Raw genomic sequence first — 20,342 nt, forward strand, 5'->3', positions numbered from 1 at the left:
CTGGAGAACAAAGCCGCAGTGCACAAGCAAAATACAGTGAACACAGGGGCAATAGAATAAAGTCGAATTTACTTGTTTCGTATTTTTTGTTTTGTACATCTTTTGGTCATTGTGTGTCTGTGGTGATTTGTCGGTTTGTGTCTGTCTGTAGTTATATTCTTTTGTGTGTCTTTCAGTGAAATCTACCCAGATGTCCCATAATGCACCATGATTTGCACTGAAGGAGAAAGTTGTATCAGCAGCTGAACAGCAAATACCTGTTGTCAGGTGATAGACTGGACCCGAGGAGGGAACATCAGGTGCGTGTCCACATCTCAACAACCACTGATCCGATCGTCACTACAGGATCATCTGCGTTTGAAATCGTCAGTCATCAGTGAGGTGTGATCACTGCAGCCTCATCGTTATTATTGTTGTTACGGTTTATTGTCCACACGTCTCTGCATTGTGTGTGTGTGTGTGTTCACATCATCACCACCACTGTACAGGAGCTGGACACAGAGAGAGAGAGAGAGAGAGCAGAGGAGTAAGAGCCCTCTTGGCTATTGGCTGACATTGACCCATGTGGGCGACTCTGCCCACATAATGACATCTTTTCAGGTTCCCCGGCTCTAAACAGGAGGAACACTGTACACGCTGAGCAGACAGTTGCTATGCAACAATTCGTCGCCGGCAGCATCCAGGTTGGACCTGAGTGGAGAGCAGCAGTCAGGCGGAGGAGGTGGTTTGAATCAGTGTTCACCGGTGTGTCTGTAGTTTCCTGGGAGGTGAGCTGTCAGCAGACTTGATTATTTGAAAGCTTAATGGAGGGAACTGGGCCGCTGCAGCAGCAACGTGAAGTAAAGTACAGAGGATGTAAATACTGTGAACACAGCACAAACTGGGTTATGCAAACAAATCACACAGACACTAATTTGACTAAAAAAGACTAAATGGTTGCATGTAAGACAACCACAGTGGGAAGCACGTGAACAAGTGGAGTATAAAGTGTGTTTAAGATAAGATAAGATAAGATATTCCTTTATTAGTCCCACCGTGGGGAAATTTGCAGTATTAGAGAGTGCAAAGGGAAAAAAAAAACATAATAAATAATAAATAATACAATACAAACATATGTGCACAGAGATATTGTTGCTGTAAACATTTCTCCTGTCCCTATTAGTGCAGCAGAAAACTGTAATGATACGGATACAAGCACCAGCATTGGTATGTTTATCCCTCTGAGACCATAGAATTTGAAAAATCCCATTATGCATTTTTTTAAAACATAGTTTAACATAATTTTACCCATTGGACAGATCTCAATGATTTTGTGATGGAATCCTTGATGAGGAATCACAATTATTAATATTTTAAAAAATTAAAATTGCTTCTTTGCAGGTTTTTGGCCTGTGTCTGGCTATGACTGTTCTAACTTAGCAGGACTTTTAATTTGTTAAATGTTGGTAAACTGTTAAACTTTCCAGATTCACATGTTGTTATAAGTATAATGTTAATGTTAAACCGTGTTTTTGTCATAAATATATATGAATTCTCTACTCTCACCAAAAAACCTGTGCAAAATAATGGTACATTCCATATAGAGAGAGACTGCAGTGTAAGAAACCGAGGGTCTTCATTCTGTGGAAAAACAACTTCTGAACTGTAGTGGATATGATGCTGCAGCAGTCTGTGAGACAAATCAAGTGGGGATCTTTAGAAGTTACAGTCTTTTAGTATAAATTTTCCTCTTAGTGTTTCCTTGCTGGATACATCATAGTCCAGTGGTCTTCATTATTCCTTCATGGAAGCTGCACTGGCAGGACACAGTCAATAGGAAATCCACTTTGGTTTGGAAATGCCACCAAGTTATTGTTTGGTTACGTACACAAAAGTTTGGATTTTTGGAGTATGAATAAAAAAACTGTCTCTCAATTTTTCTTGACATGTCCTTTGCTCATATCCTCCTGTTCAGTTTTTTTCCTGCTGACCAGCTGCTGCCTGCTCAGCCCCTCTGTGGCGTCTCTCTTTTGATTTTCAGATGCTGCTCTGACTCTTAATTTTCCTCCCTCACACTGACACTCTGCCTTGTTTCTCTCCATCTGGTCAGCAACTTTCTTTGATTAGGCATCAGTGTGTTTTTATTGTTTGTGCGCTACATGTTAACTAGCACGAAACCCCGCTGCAGCCAGACGAATAACACCACTCCAGGACTGAGCAGTGTTGACACATCCTCCTCTTCTAATCCAGTATTAATATTCAGGAATTTATCAAATGGCCAAATATACATGAAAAAGCTTCCATGCTCATAGTTCAGTGTCCTCTACACTGTACAGTATATGTCCCTGAATCCTGCCCCAGCTGTCTATTTATTCTCCCATCTAACAGCAGCGTCTCCACTGTCGGGCTCCAGACGCCGAAGCTGGCAGCACTGCAGTCACTTGTGTGTGACGCTAGTAGCTGTGAGTATTTTAGGAATTATGTGGACTGGCTGCTTTATCATATAATTATTTGTCTAAGCTGCCAATTAAAACTGGGCGAGCTGCTCAGTGAGTAACACTGTGTTAGCTGCGTAAAGCTTTGTTTCCAAGACAAATAAGCATTATACACAATAACACAACAACAAAAAGCTCAGAGTAAACTTTTGGATGCAGTCTTACACTGCACTGAGGAGCAGCTCAGACTGAAGTGAAGAGAAGAAGACTGCATGCAAAGCCTTTAGTGTCTCCAGACGGAGCTGACGTCTGATAAATGTCCTCAAGTGATGTCACTCGAGTCAGCGCCGGTCAGGTCTGCAGACTACAAGTTTGTAAAGTAAAAGTTAGAAAGAAGTGAGCTTACCAGACCCCCCACCCCCCACCCCACCCCACCCCCTTCATCTCTCCTGCAGGTTTCAGGCTCCAGGATACAGTAGCTGCTGCTAGTATAACACACTCATCACCAAACCGATTCCTCCGTGGCTGAGTTGTGTCGTGGGTAATGCAGGCGGCAGGTTTTGACAAGAAAGAGGAATGTGTGGAATAAAATTGATGATATCTTCTGCGTCAGTTTTGATCTTTTTCTTTTAAAACTGTCTGATAATGTTAAAGTGGAGTTTTCTTTTAGCTGGAAGCTAACATTTCAAGGCTGTTTAGCAGGCACTTTCAATTTGCATTATGGGAAATGTAGGATCCAGTGTTTTTGGAGCTATTAGGAACTAAAAGTGCTGCTGTTTGATTTGGAAAGCATATGCAGGAGGCTCTGAGTACACTGTGCTTATGTAGGATGATGTTGGAGCTACTGTGCGCTGTAAAAAAACACCTGTACATTTATCTGCCTGTTCGTAGGTGAAAATTGATGTGGCTCATGTGGGAGTTGTGGTCTAAATCAGAAATCCACATCATATCCTGGCGGCGTGTGTGTGCGGCTGCCTTCCCTCGCCTCTCTCCAGGGTTTAATTAGAGCCGCTGAGCTGTGTGTGAATAATGCAGCACCTGAACACACCTGAGCAGGCTGCTGGAGCAGAGTGAACAACCGCAGGGAGGCAGAGAGAGCACCGCCTCCACAGGGAGAGCGGGAGAGCAGTGGGGGTGGATGGTGGTGGGGGGGTGATGAACAGGTTTTGAAGAAGTACTTCAGTGGATTTCATGGATTTCATGTCACTTAATCAGCACAATAACAGAGAAACCATAGCAAAAGTCTTATTTTTATTATGAAGCATTTTTCTCAATGTATCGTTTCTTGTTTTTTCATTGTTAACTTTAATACTTTTACTTTATTACTGCCATTACTAGTATCAGTATTACTGTCATAAACAGTAGTGCTTGTGCTCTACAGCTCTGTTTTAGTGTGTCTCTTATTTTCCTTTATTGTTTTCTACAAATTATTATTATTATTTTTTTGCACAGATAGAAGTTTTCAGATATTTTATTGAAAAAAAAAAAAAAAAATCTTACTGTAAAAATGCTCCATTACAAGGAAAAGATATGGTGGCCCTGAGAGCTCAATACACTGAAACTTAAAAGAAAAAAACATCAATTTGACAAAACTTGCTGCAAATACCGACGACACAACGGATGTGTTTCCTTCCAAGAGACACAAAAAAGTAATGATGTGCTTTAATAACATGGTTTATATTAAATATGTTATAAAACATCCATGTGCATGTGTTGTTCAATGCTTTTAACTTCAAAGCATCACAAAGCATTGAACAAATGCGTACCAGCAGGTTCATCACTTTTTAGTGTCCCCTGGAAACATCTCCTCTGTGTTGTGAGTATTTGCAGCTCATGTCTTGTGAAACTGATGAAGATGTTTTCTGAATTTGTTTGTATTTTGTCGGTTTCATGCGTTTTCTTAGCTTTTGCTGTTGAACTGTGAAGCGCTCCACAGTGGAAACCACCTCCTCTGGTTGCTTTTTCACAGAGCCATGAAGGCATCTGTTGCCATGTTGTCGTCATCCCAGGTATCCCGTTCTTGCATCAGCGTTCCAGAGGAGGTCAATCACATCAGCAGCCAACTCAGCATCCATCAGGCTCGTCTGCAGTTGTTCACAACGAAAGGAAGAGGAGCGGAGAAAATCCCCCGAACTGAGGATGCGCTGGTGCACCTCAAAGGAGCAGCGTACCAAGGGGGACACTGCTTGAGGTGGAATCAAATATGCCATCTCCATCAGACTGCTGCTGGATGGACCCAAACTCCTGGAGACCACTGGGGTCATCACTTCCACAGGTAAGCCAGTCCATCCTTGACTTCTTCTTGCAAATGCAAAAAAAGCCTCATTAAAGTGCACAGCTCTTTGTCAGTGTGGAGGAGATGTGAAGAAAAGGTTCAACAACAACCAAACAATAAAAACATGTGTCTGAAATAAACATTTCTGAAATAAATCTTTGTGTTTGAAACATTATTTTTATGGTGGTAAAGCAAAACTACGACTATACTGTCTGACATTTATTGAGACAAATGGAAACAAGTTCAGAAGAAATGAGTGAGGCTGACTACAGGAGGATGAAGACTGAGCTGTCTGTGCCACCTACTGGTCTTTTACTGGAAGACATACACTCAGAGAATGAGCTCCTTAATCAAGACTGGATTACCAAAGTGGGCAAATACCCTGGGGGCACCAGAAATTCACTGTGTTTCAGTACGTGGTACAAACTATGATTTATTGCAAATTTGTTCAAGTATTCGCACCATTTGAATACAATGATGATCTAAAGTGATGCTATGTTTAATATATTTACCTCAGATTTCCCAATGATCCTTTCACAGCTTTATTCAGCCAAGCCCTTCATTCCTTTTCTTTTTCTCAATGTTTCCTTATTATCTTAATTCTTTTTCTTCTTATTATTAGTAAAGTGTGAGATAATAAAACAGGAGAGTTAATGAGGTCATATAGGAAGAAAAATGTTTGTGAGCATCTAGAGGTGATTTGTTTTTATTACATTCTACATGCAAAAGATTTTCAATAAATCACAGCTCATTTTACACAGACCTTATTTCAGCTGTTAAGGACGTGTGAAAGCTCTTCTGCAACTCATCTACACATCTTTATCTCTTCTTCAATGATTATTATTGTATGAGAAATGGAAATTAATCACAAATTTAGCTTTGACCTGTTTGTATGGTGTGGTATTCTATTTTAAGAAAACAGTAACTTAATTTTTTTTTTTTTGTATGTACATATAATAAACATAAATATGGTTTTAGTTACTTTCACAAATTGTCCCCTTCAAGCACTGACCTTCAAAATGTAGTTTTGAAATACTGGTTTCAAACACTTGAACGCATCATTATGTTTTTGCGTTTACGAGGAGACAGTGAAGGAAGCGCACGAATTTTCCGTCTTCTGATTGGTCCCTTACCCGCTGTTTTGACCATGTGACAGCAAAGATGGCGGCCAGCGAAGGCGGAGAAGATGGTACGTTGAAGTTTCAAAGTTGTCAGTGGATTGAATGGAGCTGTTTTGTGCCCGGAGCGGGTTGTTCGCCTGCTCATGAAACATTTCTGTCACACTCGATTAGAACTGAGCGGAAACAGCTCTTCACTTTGTAATGAGGCTAACAAGCTAGCAGTTAGCCGCCTAGCAGGCTAAAAGCAGCTACTGGCGTGTTGTCTCCGTGAAGTGTTAAACAGTAAACTGCTGGCCGCTCATTAATTCACGTAACTACCATTTTATTCAGAAAATACTCAGAAGAACAACACACCGACCTGTTACAACCGGTGTTTCCTTTATTTAATCAGGGCAACACCCGCTCCTCCATCTGTCTAACGTTAGCCACCGTTATTCAATTTTCAAAACCTTTATTGTCACTGTACAAGTTACAACGGAATGAAATGCGCTTCAGTACAGAAACAAATACATAAATGTCTGTTTGAAGACACGTAGAGTGAAGTTCTCATTTGGTTTCAGTGCTGACTTTTATTAATGAATCCACCTCTCGTCTTTAAGGAATTATTCTTATTACTGCTCTGTGTTACAGACAAAATTTGGTCAGTACTAAAAGTTTTGAGCTTCTTGTTAAGACAATTAACCTTACACTGTAAAAATCATCATTGATGGATTTTAATAGATAAATAACTTCACAAATACATACGCCCAAGCAGATGTCACCTTCCACATATTAGTTTGGCACCTGACAAAGTGACTGGTGCACAGATGCTGTTTGTACCTCGCTCATTTATTGATGATCATTGATGAGATCACACTGGGTTGGAGTGGTGTGTTAGATAATCTGGAGCTGTCCCTCCCTCAGGTCAGGACAGCATACTGGAGCCGCTGTGTTTTCCAGAGCAGCCAGCCGACAGCCCCGGTGCGGAGCTGCTGGTGTGTCTCTTCTGCCCCGAGTCCGTCCCCCAGCCGCAGAAAGACGTCCTCCTCAAACACCTGCTGCTGGAGCACAAGATGGTCATCGCCGACGTCAAACTGATCGCAGACCTCCCAAAGTAAGAACCCCGCCCTCTGTCTGCAGCTCACACACTCATCTCTACAGGCTGAAAGTCTGAAAAGTGTCCTCTCCACAGACGCCTAGTGAACTGAATGTGTTGTCTGAAGTGAGTGCAGCTCCTCTCACCATGTTGATAGTGACCTGCTGCTCTCATGTGTGTACCCGTCCTCCTTCAGGTACATGTTGTACTGGAAAGGTCGATTCCTGGAGCAGCCTGTCACAGATTTCTGCAGCGTGATCAAAACCAACTCCACCGGCCCGGTTGGTGAGTCCTCCGGTCTGTTAAAATCCCCAGTGCTGCTTATGAAGTGATGCTGGTTCCCGTCCGCCACTGCACACAAAGGGAAGGCAGATTAGACGACAGATGCCACGACATGATCTGACCTTGTCGACATGGCATTAGAGCATCATCGACAGCCTCACAAACTGATGAGCAGGATGATGAAGTATTGATTTGTCAGAAATTTAATCCCAGTGGTTTCAACATCTGGAAGTTGAGCATTTCGTGCCTCTATTATCCAACATTAGCTTGAAATCTGAGTGAAAATCATTGAAATATGATTGTACTGTACATTTTTCTGCTCAGACTAATTGAAGCCTCCTGTAACAATTTGTTCTTACAGAGAAACAAGAGGACTACTTCCTGCTGTGTGACGTCCTTCCTGAGGACAGAGTCCTCCGAGAGAAGCTGCAGCAGAAACGACTGGTGAGTCCAGATCCTGTATCAGACTCATCAGCTCCACAAGGAAACTCTATATTCCATCTCTGATTTCCTGCCCTGAGTCAAAAACTAGAATACATTTCTCTTGTTACAGAGTCACTGTACTCATAAAAAGAATCAGCTAGTTTTTTTGTTGACTATACAAGGACCCCTCCAGTGAAATGGAAGCTGTTGTTTGTGACACACATCACAAGAGGAGGTGCTGCTCTTCTTCTGGAGTGTTTCTCTAACAGCTCTGGTCTTCCACAGGAGGAGGTGCTGGAGCAGCAGCAGAAGGAGAGAGACGACAGCAGCTTCCATCGTCTGTGCATGTTCTGCAGTGAGGAGTTCACTGGCAACAGGTACTCTACCTGTGACGTCTGTTTATCAGCTGGTTTGACTTGGATTAAAAAAACTTCCTAGATGTAGGAAGGTAGACCAGTAAGAAGAATGTTAACAGTGGTTTGATTTTATGACAACCCCCCCACCGTCGTGTGCTTAGGTCGTCTCTGCTGAACCACATGGCCAGAGAACACTCCTTCAGCATCGGACTGCCCGACAACATCGTCTACTGCAACGAGTTCCTGGACGCTCTGCAGAGCAAACTGGACAAGTACGAACCGACACCGTGATAAAGTGGTATCTGTGTTATACGACTGTCAAGTGCATTATTTCACTCATCATATGTCTTTATTGTATAAAAACATCATATGGACGTTAACGAGGTGAAACACCTGATCTTCATCAGAAGGTCTTTAATCATCTCAGTCAATGAAAAGCCTCGCTGAAGTTAGTGGGTTCAGTTTAGGATGGATTTAATCAAGTTTGCTTTCCTTTAATATTCTGTAACTTCCTCCGTCAGTCTGCAGTGTTTGTACTGTGAGAAGACGTTTCGAGATAAAACTACGCTGAAGGATCACATGAGGAAGAAAGCTCACCGCCGCATCAACGCCAGCAACCGGGAATACGACCGCTTCTATGTTATCAACTACCTGGTAAAAAAAAACTTTGGCTTCAAAGTTGTTTGGAAGTCAGGATGTGTGTTGTCGGTTGTTTAATGTCATCTGTGGCTCTCCTCTGAATATTAAATATTCCTCCACTGTGTCTGATCCTCAAACGTCTCCTTTCGCTCTCCTGCCAGGAGCTGGGGAAAACCTGGGAGGAGGTGCAGAGCGAAGACGACCGTGAGCTGGTGGACGATGAGGATGAGTGAGTATTTACCCACTTTCTGTTTTCACCTGCTTGCTTCAGTTTCATTCATGTCCTCTGGAAGATTAGACTTTAATGTGAGACAACTTATTGTTCCTGACAGGTCTCAGGTAGATCTAAGTCTCCTACAGATGCCTCACTTTGGTCACACGTCATGTGTGAAACACTTAAATCTGTCTCTGTGTCGCCCACAGTGATTGGTCGGACTGGCAGGCTCACCCAGTGACTGCTGTGTGTTTGTTCTGTGATCATCAGTCGGAGACGATGGAGCAGATCTACACACACATGAAGGTGCAGCAACAAATGCTGTGATTTTACAAGAATTAAAACTAATTCAATGATGTTCCGACAAGACGCTTTACTGCAAAGTGATCTGTTTCCCTGCTTTGATATGGGTTCAGTAATGGTAGTGATGGTGAGGTCAGCATTAGATGTTCAGTAGCAGAGAATCTACTCGGAGAGGGACACGATGTTTAAGTGTAGTTTTACCATGTTAGCATGTAGCGTTCATTCCAGAGGTGATTAAACTTTGACCTGTTGGTGGCGCTAGATGAAAAAGTGAGGATTCATCCTCTGAACATTTCACTCACAGCGTCACCACAGAGCTGAGTCTGAGTCAGTTGGTGTTTTGGTCCACAACTTTGGTTCAGACTCAAATATCAACAATATGAAATGTTCATGTTCTCCTCGGGATCCTCTGACTTTTCCTCCAGCACCATCATCAGATCACATTTTAATATCCTGACCAGACATCTCCAGAACAAATGAGAGTCCCATCAGCCTCGGCTCCACTTTGTGTCTGCTGCTAATCAGCAGATGTTAGCATGCTAAACTAAGATTGTGAATATGGTAAACGTTATACAGGCTTAGCATCTGCTTGATAACATAGGAACTGTGAGCATTACCTCACTAGTGATCAGAATCTTAAACTAACAAAGTTTTCGCTTTATTTCTTTTTGTGAGGATGGAAGCATGTGCAGCTGTGGAGCTTTTTTTTAAATCATGTCTTGTCTTTTCAGGAAGCTCATGGCTTTGATCTCCATTTGCTGAGGACAGAACTCAGTAAGTAAAACAACACTACTATCTAAAGCTGTATCATTGTACATCATAAATCATAAAAATCATCATCACCATCAGTAAAGGCAGCTGTGAAAATAAAGTTATATCCCTGGTGTGTTTGCCCTGTAAGACAGAGAAACTGGCAACAGTGAGATTCAGGACTCGGGGAAGAATTTTGTTTGTTTTTCTTCGCAGGTAGTTGATTGATAACTGTACTGCTGATGCAGCAGTTTGATTTGATGCTGGAGAGAAAAACGCAGATTAAGACGCAGACTCATTAACCTCTCTGGTGCATCTCTCCTCAGATCTCAGGTTCTACCAGCAGGTCAAACTGGTGAACTTCATCCGGCGGCAGATCCACCAGAGCCGCTGCTACGGCTGCCAGGAGAAGTTTGAGTCCAGAGCCGCCGTCCTGCGTCACGTCGTGGCTGAAGGTCACGTGATGAAGCTGCCGGACATGTCCACCTGGGACCAGCCGCAGTGAGTCCAACACACAAGTTCTGTTGTTGTCGCGTTCTGTGGGTCAAGCTTCCCTGTGAACACAAGTGGCTGCGTCCATGGGTGGGAAGCCAGAGAGGGATGACATCCTTGCAGCGTGCAATGACATCCACAGCATTATGGGAAATGTAGTTCACAAAACCAACACGATTATCCCTCGGAACAAAAGTAAGACAAAAACAAAACAGGAGTCAGAAAATCTGTTGATATCAGCTGTTTTTGTTTTGGATCATCAAGTACTTTTTTTTTTCCACTTGATCAAAGCTCACATTTGCTTTTCAGCCTGGTTTTGTTTCTCTGGGACACTAACGCTCTTCTCCATCCATTCATATATAAACTGATGATTTCTGAAAAGCTGAACTTATTCTGGAAACAACATTTGTCATGTTGAGCTAAAAAAAACACTGTGATTCTGCTAACAGCCTGTAAATAAAGGGAGAGATGACCTCTGACCTTAATCTCTCCTCAGGTATTACTTCCCCACGTACGAGAACGATGCCCTCTTGTGCACACTGTCCGACAGCGACGAAGGCGAAAGCGACGAGACAAATCACGGCGAGGACGTCCCAGTAATCGCAGAGGACATCTCCAACCTCAGAGCTCTGAAACAGACCAGCGTCCTCAACCAGCTGCTGAAGAACAGGAGCTCCTGCAGCTAGGACAAGGGAAGGACAGGATGGTCGGACTTCCTCTCATCAGACTACTTGTCCTCTGTGCACCAGGGCTGTGAAACACACAGAACTGTATGTAACGTGATGACGCTCTCACGTGCACTTTAACAGCCCTCAGAGGCCTTTTCAGAGGCTCAGGCTCCACTGCAGCTCAGTTGCTGCTGAGCAGTTCCACCTTTACTTGATCAACATTTCCATTCAAGCAATAAAAGAGGAATTTGTGAAATACAAACTTTATTACTTAAAATAAAATAGTCCTCTATTGTAAACTCTGTAACCAGAACTGAATGAAAGTTGATGTAAATTCATCACAAATGCAGTGCAGATCAAACACTCAGTGAAAAACACCAAAACCCCGAGCTGTGACACATCACACAGAAGACGCTGAGCTTCATCAACAAAAAGCATCCTCTAACTGTTCTTGTGAAATAAATCGAGCTTCAGTTCGTCGTCTGCTTGGCGCTCTTGTTGTTCTTGGCTGGGACGATGTTCTGCGTTGCTTTGCCGAGTGAAACCTGACGTATGGTGGAACCAAACTGCAGCGTGCTCAGCGTTTCCACCACATCCTTCATGTCTGGACTCACGTTCACAAACACACAGCACTGCAGAGAAACCACAGGACCCAGATCAGTCAGTACTGAAGTAAATCTGATGTGTGGTTTGCTGCATATGTAAACACTTCATGTTTGAAACATGATCAGTTACTGATTTAGTGGCTCAAACTTGTCAGTGAAATTAATTCAGATGATTTAGACACAACTTTAAAAATAAACAAATGTTCACTGTGTATTAAACGTCAGCAGCGTTCGGCTGTTTTGCTAAAACAAGTCGTATTTCAACACCACATTAAATCACACCTATCACCTTTTTCTGAAAGATGCAACATCCAGCACTGGTCAGAGAAACTCTCAACAAACTTGTGTTAAAGCTCCATCCAGTCTAAAGGTAGATGTCCATGTGTTTGTGATTATAAAGCCTAGGTTCTATATTAATACTGTGAAAGTATCAAAGCCTCAGTCCACAGAGAAATGCACACAGCCTGTATTCAGCCTTAAAACCAGCTGTCAGGACTTCTGGAACTTTGTGATGTCACAACAAAGCAGTCACCGCTGTCAGTTTACCTTGGCGTCTCCGCTGAGGCAGGGCTGCAGGAGGTGGGTGAGTTTAGAGTTCCTGAATGGGATGTGGAGGGCGTTACACTTCAGAGCACTGAACACCTGAAAGAGGAACAACAGCCACCTGTGACCTGACAAGACACTTATTCATGTTTCCGCCCTGAAGGGGGCGCTGCATTAAACTAAAGTTAAAGTAAACTAAACCTAAAGTTTAAGGATGTTCGGAGAGAGGATGAGTAACTATGACAGTGGAGTTTTTAATTGGATCAGGTGTGGAAGGGCGGGGTGAGAACTGAACCAGGTGAGTCCTCGGCGTGTCGTGTACCTGTCCCAGTGCTGTCAGGGATTTATTGATGGCGGCTGCCTCCACCAGCCTCTGACCCTCAGCTTCGGTCTTGGAGATCCGCTCAGATCCGGCGAGGTCACACAAGGTGAGCGTACCGCGAGACGTCAGTCCTGACACCTCGTCTGAACTCTCCACCTCCAGCGCCACCACCAGGTGAGACCGAGAGCTGAGGAGGAGGACGAAGAACAGATGTGAATGTGTGAAATAAAGACTGATTCATATCTGAGCATTAATACTAATAACTCAGAATCTACCAAACCTCTGTATGTTCATCTTGGTTGAGGCGATCTTCCTGTTCTTTTCACCCGTCTCCATGACGCTGAGGATGTCAGCCTCGGTCTGGACCTGGATCTGGGTCAGTCCTGGGACCGACACTGACTTCCCCTGGACTCGAATGTCCAGAGCAGCACTGGGGCTTTTGGTCAGGAGGTCGTTCAGAGTGTCGTTATAAATCTCCAACATGGAAATCTGAAAAGAGCCAATGAATTCCACGTTGTAGTTTAATATATATGATCAGTGGAGACTTTGTATGTTGAAGAACGAAGCTTTTTGTTAACAATAAACTTTCAAAAGACCTGCAGTGGATAAAACTTCCCAAACTCAGCTGAGCTGAGTGTAGCTTGATCTGACAGGAGCGTTTAGCTCAGCTGTGTCTGCTGTGCAGATTACAGGAATATTCCTGTTTTTATGAGGGAGTCTTATGACCATTGCAAGTCAAACATGATGATATTTTTTCCTCCACTGCTCAGTTTCATCAAAGTTTTTTTTTTTAAATTTTCAGAGCTCAACACTTTTCTGTTGAAGCAGAAAAGTTTCTCAAAAACTACCTTGATCGACTGGATGGTGATTTTTAAAACTTAGACGGTCTGGTTTAAATGATGTAATATCAACTTTTACAGAGATGAAAATGAATGAAAAGAAATGGACACTTTAACAGCAGTTAAACAACATCTTGTTCTCCACAGTCGTACCTTCAGAGTGTAGGAGACCTTCTCTTTTTCTGCACAGGTGCGAAGCAGTTCTTGTATAGACCTGAGAAAAACACACATGCAGGTATTAATGCCAGAGTGTAACACCTGTGGCTGTGAGCAGGCCTGAGGGAACAGGAGACGACGATGAGCAGAGCTTCGTCTCCTCTCTGACAGGAAACCCGACCTCTCTGTGTGTAAACTGACTCCTCCTGTCAGAGCTGAGCTGATGCTTCACCTCGTCACATATTGATGAACTGTTGTCAGGTGACACGTCGCATAATGAGACGCAATTAGTCTCATTTGGCCCCTGACAGTGAGTCATGTTGCAGCAGAGAGAGAGCAGCTGCAGGCCTGTTTGGTTGAAGAGTCAGATCTTAAATATTCAACTCATCATATCCACGAGGCACAGAAACACTGCAGAATATTAAAGGTTTTTATATATCAGCAGCTGCTTGAACTGACTTCAACCACATTTTATGATCTTCTTCTCTGAGGAGTTATTTTATGATACAAACTGCAATTAGATTTTGTAGTTACATTTTTAAGATGCAGACTTTCTGTCAACTTCCCTCACATTTCCTTTCAAGAGGCCAGTGAACCGTGCTACTGAGCCAACAACCTGACCTGATGTTGACTCCCGGGTTCTCCTTGCTCCCCATCATGGTGTAGGTCTTCCCTGAGCCAGTCTGTCCGTAGGCCAGTATACAGACATTATATCCGTCCACACAGGAAGTGATCACAGGCAGAGTTCCTGCAAACACGTCCTCCTGCAGCGAAGAAGAAGGAGACGCAGTGAACAGTTTGGGAAAGACGATGGATGGACGCCACTAACATCCAGAATGATAAAGAGAAAAACATTAAGGGCTGATGTAGGACTTGTCTTTACTGTTGTGATTTAAATGTCCCATAATGTATAAAGGTAGATGTCCATGTGTTTCTGATGATAAGCAGGTCTAGGTTCTATCATGTGGTGGCTTCACTTGATACCTTTAAAGGTTAAATGAAAGATTATGAAACTTTATGCCATTTTAATAAAGAGCTGTTAAACCCGTCTGTTTTAATAGATGGAGGACTGCAGCTCTATGAAAGCCAAGAGCTCATTAAGCTCTGCAGCTCGTTAAGGCAAACTGCTGGTTTTTCCCTACAGGCAAGTTAACAGCAGTGTTTTGGTATTTAACACTGTGCAGGGTTAGATTTAACTCTAGCTTTGTGTTAATTAACTCAGACACCATAATATAACTTGTGAAACTGTCGTCTTCCTGCTTCCAGTGTTTGTGTTAAAATAAACAACCTTTCAAGTGCAAAGAAATTAAATGATAACACTGAAATCAGTGTCACAATATTTCCCAAAATCCATAGAAATCATAATATGAAATAATATAAAAGATAATAAACCTTCTGTTTATAGCAGTGAACTGAGCTCAGACACATTTGACACAAAAATTAACTGAAAAACATTCTTTTATTTTGAAAACAAAATTTTATAATTGGATATGTGTAACTTTCTCATTTGACAGGTCAAAGTTGAAAGACTGATCTCACTTATTCACCACAACAACAATAAACAACTCTCATAAAATAATGACTTCATCATTAGATCCTCTCCTTTGATTGGCTGACTGACCTGTTGTTACTAGAGCTCCAGAGAGAAGCCTGAGAGAGGAGATGTAAAACTACACTGAGATGGTTTTTGCTTCTTATGGATATCAACACTAAAACTGAAACTGAAACTGAAACTGTAAAATATGGGACCTTTAAGACCTTTTCTCTGAATGTGATGACTGAAGACTCCACTGGGTTTGTTACCTGTGTGCTGCTCTGAGGGTAGACTTTGTCAAAGTGGAACTTCTTCCTGCTTCCCTTCTGAACCACCACCACCTCCTGGTTGTCGGTTTTCTCCAGACAGGAGCTGGAGGCCGGGCTCTTCCTGCAGCGGCAGAACACCCGGATGTTTCCCTGCAGCTCCAGCAGCTTGTTGTACAGGCTCTTCCTCTCCACCGCCTCCCTCCTGTAGAGAGACCGCAGCTCCTCCACCTCCCCGGCTGCCTCCTGCTCCACCTGGGCCAACTTCCCCACGGCGCCCTTCAGCTGCTCCAGCTGGTTCTTCATGTCAGTCATCGCCTGGTGAACTGTGGAGCGAAGCTGCTTGTTGGAGACGTTCAGCTCGCGGGTCAGACGGCTCACCTGCTGGAGTTGGCCGGGGTCCACGGTGGGTTTGGTGTTGGTTCTGGAGGGCGGGACAGGAGGAGCCCGGCGGTTCAGGAGAGATCTGATCTTCTCTCGGGCCTCCTGCTGGTCGGCCTCCAGCTCAGCCAGCTTCTGGTTCAGGTGCTGGACCACGTCGGTCAGGTAGCGGACTTCCCTCGCCAGGTAGCTGTTCCTCTGGAAGAGACTGTCCACCTCCTTCTCTTTGGTCTGGAGCTTCTGCCTCAGATCCTCAATGACCCGGTCCCGCTCCAGTAGGGCTCTGCCGGGTTAAAGCGAGATGTTGCTTCTACTTTAAAGATAAATGCACTTTAAAATACACAGCTCGGGGTGGAACCTGGAAACTGAAGAACAGTACCCATAGTTTCATCGTGCGGCTCTTAACATTTTTTATCATCACAATTTGTTTCAAATTATTTGGCTGCAAGATAAGTCGAGTTCACTACAAATGATAAGAGCACACAAGCTGTGTCCCAGTGCAGGGGCTGCATACTTTGATGGACATGGTCTACGAAGTTCGGACCAAATGAGACGGTCTGGTCTATGGAGGATTTTCGCTTTGCCCTTATTGTTGCGTCGCGTGGCTCTGGTCACTTGGCAACTTTGACAACACACAACTTTTTTTTTTTTCACAAAACCTTGAGCTTTTAAGGTCCTTGGTTTTAACAGTTGTAGCTGTGGAACTGAGCTGAAACCCAATACTGACATTTAACAGTGTGATCCTCAGGCTCTCTGTCACTGCTGTTTGCTGCCATATTATTTTCATTACAAGCTTAATGAGTCTTGGGATAGATTGGGCCAGGAAGGATCCACCCATTGCACCACTGTGACGCAATCAGCCTTTGAATGCAGCCTCAGAAGGATGCAGCCCCTGAACTGGGACACAGCAACAGTTTCCTAGTGTGGACTGAGGATCACAGACTAACAGGGCCGCTGATGTGGCTGTGGATTTTATTCCTTGTTTAAATTAGCTTCAGTCTAAATCCTGTGTTTGTTGCAGACCTGAAGGAGTTGAGGTCGGCGTAGTTGTGATCTCCGCTGGGAGGGGCCTGCAGCAGGATTTCTCCAAACATGGTGAGGTAGACGGAGACGACCTCCTCAGGGTCGTAGTTACACTGTCTGAGCGCTGCAGTGATCTCCTTCTGGTCCACCAGGCCCGGCAGCGTGGACTGGAACAGAAAACCAAGCAGAACCCAAACACACTTCACACCTACATCAGCCCAGTGGCAGTCAGTATGGAGCAAATATTCCTGTGACTCTACAGGAGGGAAGCACAGTCTCCTCACCATGACTCGCTGGACTCGATCTTTGACAAACTCAACGTTTATCTCCCACTGCAGTGGCAGCAGCAGCCAGACGCCCGACTGAGGGTCCCAGAACCTGCAGACGTTCACCCTCTCCTGGAAAACACCGGGACACGATGGAAGAGGAGAGCGGTTTTCACACTACCACTGATCAGCGTGTCACTTAGGTCCAGCCTCGTCTCACCTCAAACATGTAGGTCATGACGGTTCCTCTGCCTTGGATGTAGATGCTGCCGGTGCGGTCGTCCTCCCTGACCACCGGCTGGCTGCTGGCCGGAGTCTGCAGCTGGCTGGAGCCCTGGGGGAGAAAACACCGGTCATAGTTACACAACAACATACTCTGTCTGCCTGATGGTTCTGCTGCACTGAAGCTGACCCTCCTCCTGCTCTGTGCTTTATCATGTGCTCTAATGTCTCAAAGCTTCATTTCCTTTGTGGTGGGCTCATCCACACAGACCTCACTGTTGGCGGTGATGAAGCGTCCCTGGTTGTACCACTCCTTCGGAAATGGCTGCAGGTTCTGGAAGAGACAGAGTAAACAGGTGCAAAATCCAAAATGTTAGAAGTGAGAACAGAGGGTTAAACTGGCGTCAGCTGGGTCTGTGTGTCTCATGTCTACATCAGCAGTGAGTTACCTGCGACTCGTCCACGTAGACTCTGTTCCCGTGGTGGTTGAAGCAGCTGTAGAGCGTCCCGTTGTTGTGGAGGAAACTCTCAAAGTCCAGAGACACTTCTTCACCTTCTGCCACAGTTTCCTGAGAGCGTATTAGGAAAGTAGCATGAATAAAAAAACATGAAGCATGAAGTGTGTATGGATGCAGCTCTGACTGCCTGTTTTTTTGTTGCTGATCCTTCTGCCTGGGAGGGGGGAAAGGGAAGGAAAGAAAACATAATAAATACCTAACACCTTATCTATTGATTTATTTATTCATTTTCTACTGATTTTTTTTCTCTCCCTCTCAATAATTAAAAAATTATATATAACTCATATATCTATATCTACAGCAATAACAAAAGCTGCCAGGTGTTCTCAGTAGCAGTTTATACCATCATGTTACATTATTTTATGTTATATCTTGTTGCATTATAACTTTCTTTGCCTTTATCTTGCTTCACCAAATAAAAAAAGGATTTTCAGGTACAACTGTCAAAGTTAATATTAAGAGCTTTTTTTAAAATGACCACAGAAATAAACAACTGCTTTTATTAGGTCATTATTTTTACCTAAAATACCTAAAACCTAAGAAAAGTAAATAAATATTAATCAACAAAACACTGATACACAGTATATCAGTGCTCACATGTTGAAATTTATTTTCCACACACACACACACACACACACACACACACACACACACACAGTAAACTGTCAGCCTACTGTGAATCTGTATTAAATGTTGCAGCTCTATTTGATGTCTATAGGTCATAACAGAGACAGAGTGATAATATCAGACAGTCATAACATGATGGTAACAAAAGTCAGATACATTATTAATGCCTCTGAATATTTGAAACACTGCTCACTGCGGGGCTCAGGACGGTGTGTGCGGCTCTGTCTTCTTCTCCGCTCTTGTGTGTGTAGCTCTGCTCGCTCTTCAGGGACCGGACCTCCATGATGGGACTGCCGGGCTTCACCGCCTCCTCCTCGGCCTGAGGACACAGCACACACCGCGGGTTCAGCCTCTGGCTCTGTTCCGCGGCTGCTCGGGACACATGACAGGCGTTTACCTGCAGCGTGTCATCGCTCCGTCCCGCAGGTGTGGAGGCTCGGCCGGGTTCAGCCTCAGCCTCCCCGGCGTCCAGCCTCCCCGGCCGGGCTCCTTCACTGACCGATGCCCCGCTGCCCATCCCAGCGCCCGCAGAGAGACACCGGGAGATCCAGAGAGAGAGAGAGAGAGAGAGAGAGAGAGAGAGAGAGAGAGAGAGAGAGAGCGGGTGGTGACGTCAAGAGACAGGTGAGAACGGGTGCAATCCGACACACCTGTCCTGTTACCTGCAGCTGGAGTCTGGTCTCACCAAAATAAAGTTTCAGATGTTCTGCTTCAGATTTAAAGGTGTTGCTGTGACGTCGTGACGTTAATGACGCAGGTGTAAATAGTGGTGAATGTTTCTCACCTGTTCGGTGATCACTTCCTTTCCAATTATTTTACCCTTAATTTCATGTTAATGAGACTACATTTAATGAAGCCTCGTCCTCATTTCAAAAGTAAACCCAGGTTTACACAAATCCACTTCTACCTCAAATAATAAAGACACGAAACTTGATCGTTTGTACCAGTTTTGTGATTGTTTGACCTCTGTGCTCCTGGTTTCCCTGCAGGGTAAATCCTGCCTGAGTCAACACTTCACCTGTGGAGCCCCAGTCAGGGCCACGCCCACTGGCTGCACCGCCTCAGCCAATCAGCAGAGGGCAGCATCATCCTATTGACAGGATTTAACAGGGTCCATTTATTTGTTCTGCACATTATCACACACCGAGCTCATTCAGTTTGCTTCACTGAAATAACAGAAGCATGAGAAATAAAAGTAAAAATGATAATTAGAGAACAGTATACATTTATATATATATATATATATATATATATATATATATATATATACACACATATATGTACTATATATAAGCTTCAGGGGAGTGAAACTGTCTGTGCTGCGCAAAGATTCAAATTCAACAACAGCTCCACTGAAACTGAATCAGTGTCTCACTTGTTTCAGAGGAAGCGTTTTACTCACTGCAAGATCTGTGGGTTACACACACACACACACACACACACACACACACACACACATTGATGTTCAATTTCCTGCTCCACATTTGATTTTAATGACCTGTGACCTTCCCTGTAGCACCACCCTCAGGACATTTTTAACCCCACCACAGCTACAACCACACAGATAATCGATAACCCCCCCTCCTGTCTTAAAAATATAAGACGCTGTGTAAGTGAGGGCGTGTTGTTTGACTGCTGAGATGTTGAAATAATAAGACCCTGGTCGAGTTTGAGTAACAGATCTATTTAATATTATCACTGTATTTATTATTAGTATCATTATTGATCCCTTCTTCCTTCTTCTTGTGCACTACTTTTGTATTTTCTCTTTATGTTCATGACGATGAAATGAACCTCTGGGTTAAATATCATCCATGTTCTGTGTAACTTATGTTCTAAATAAAGTTTGGAACTAAAAAGTAACGGGTCAGTGACTTTGAAGGTGATGTCACACGAGTCAGCGTCAGTCAGACAGTCTCTGTCTCCCCCCCCCCAACATCTTTGCAGCCTGTAGGGGGCACCATCTGTTAGCAGTGCATCATCCTAAATGTTCATTGGAGCAGTTTCATCAGCTGCTTTTATCTCTGC

General features: G+C 43.8%; 2 protein-coding genes across 7 annotated transcripts; one reads left to right on the forward strand and one right to left on the reverse strand.

Annotated features, from left to right (window-relative positions):
* Positions 1-5,781: 5,781 nt before the first annotated feature.
* On the forward strand, positions 5,782-11,491 carry znf277 (zinc finger protein 277). Of its 2 annotated transcripts, none has more exons than XM_071460731.1 (12): positions 5,782-5,878; positions 6,714-6,903; positions 7,082-7,170; positions 7,529-7,611; positions 7,876-7,967; positions 8,108-8,218; positions 8,468-8,600; positions 8,747-8,814; positions 9,009-9,105; positions 9,834-9,876; positions 10,179-10,353; positions 10,841-11,491. In XM_071460731.1, exons 1-12 carry the CDS (start codon positions 5,851-5,853, stop codon positions 11,028-11,030), a joined length of 1,299 nt encoding a protein of 432 aa, XP_071316832.1. In that variant the 5' UTR covers positions 5,782-5,850; the 3' UTR covers positions 11,031-11,491. The 2 variants fall into 2 exon arrangements, with proteins under 2 accessions (XP_071316832.1, XP_071316839.1); XM_071460738.1 differs by lacking the exon at positions 5,782-5,878 and adding an exon at positions 5,936-6,120.
* On the reverse strand, positions 11,483-19,307 carry LOC139607635 (uncharacterized). Of its 5 annotated transcripts, none has more exons than XM_071460718.1 (15): positions 19,099-19,307; positions 18,712-18,823; positions 18,508-18,633; positions 17,619-17,738; positions 17,441-17,503; positions 17,168-17,281; positions 16,966-17,079; positions 16,682-16,848; positions 15,281-15,941; positions 14,099-14,241; positions 13,475-13,535; positions 12,763-12,971; positions 12,483-12,669; positions 12,164-12,259; positions 11,483-11,644 (listed from the first exon to the last, which is right to left on the reverse strand). In XM_071460718.1, exons 3-15 carry the CDS (start codon positions 18,595-18,597, stop codon positions 11,483-11,485), a joined length of 2,187 nt encoding a protein of 728 aa, XP_071316819.1. In that variant the 5' UTR covers positions 18,598-18,633; positions 18,712-18,823; positions 19,099-19,307. The 5 variants fall into 5 exon arrangements, with proteins under 5 accessions (XP_071316819.1, XP_071316811.1, XP_071316803.1 ...); XM_071460710.1 differs by having other exon boundaries at positions 19,000-19,118; XM_071460702.1 differs by having other exon boundaries at positions 18,977-19,100.
* Between the last annotated feature and the right edge of the window lie 1,035 nt (positions 19,308-20,342).

This window comes from Trachinotus anak, unplaced genomic scaffold, assembly GCF_046630095.1.
Source record: "Trachinotus anak isolate AG129_WGS33_773 ecotype Australia unplaced genomic scaffold, CSIRO_AGI_Tana_v1 ptg000002l, whole genome shotgun sequence".
Classification (NCBI taxonomy): Eukaryota; Metazoa; Chordata; class Actinopteri; order Carangiformes; family Carangidae; genus Trachinotus; species Trachinotus anak.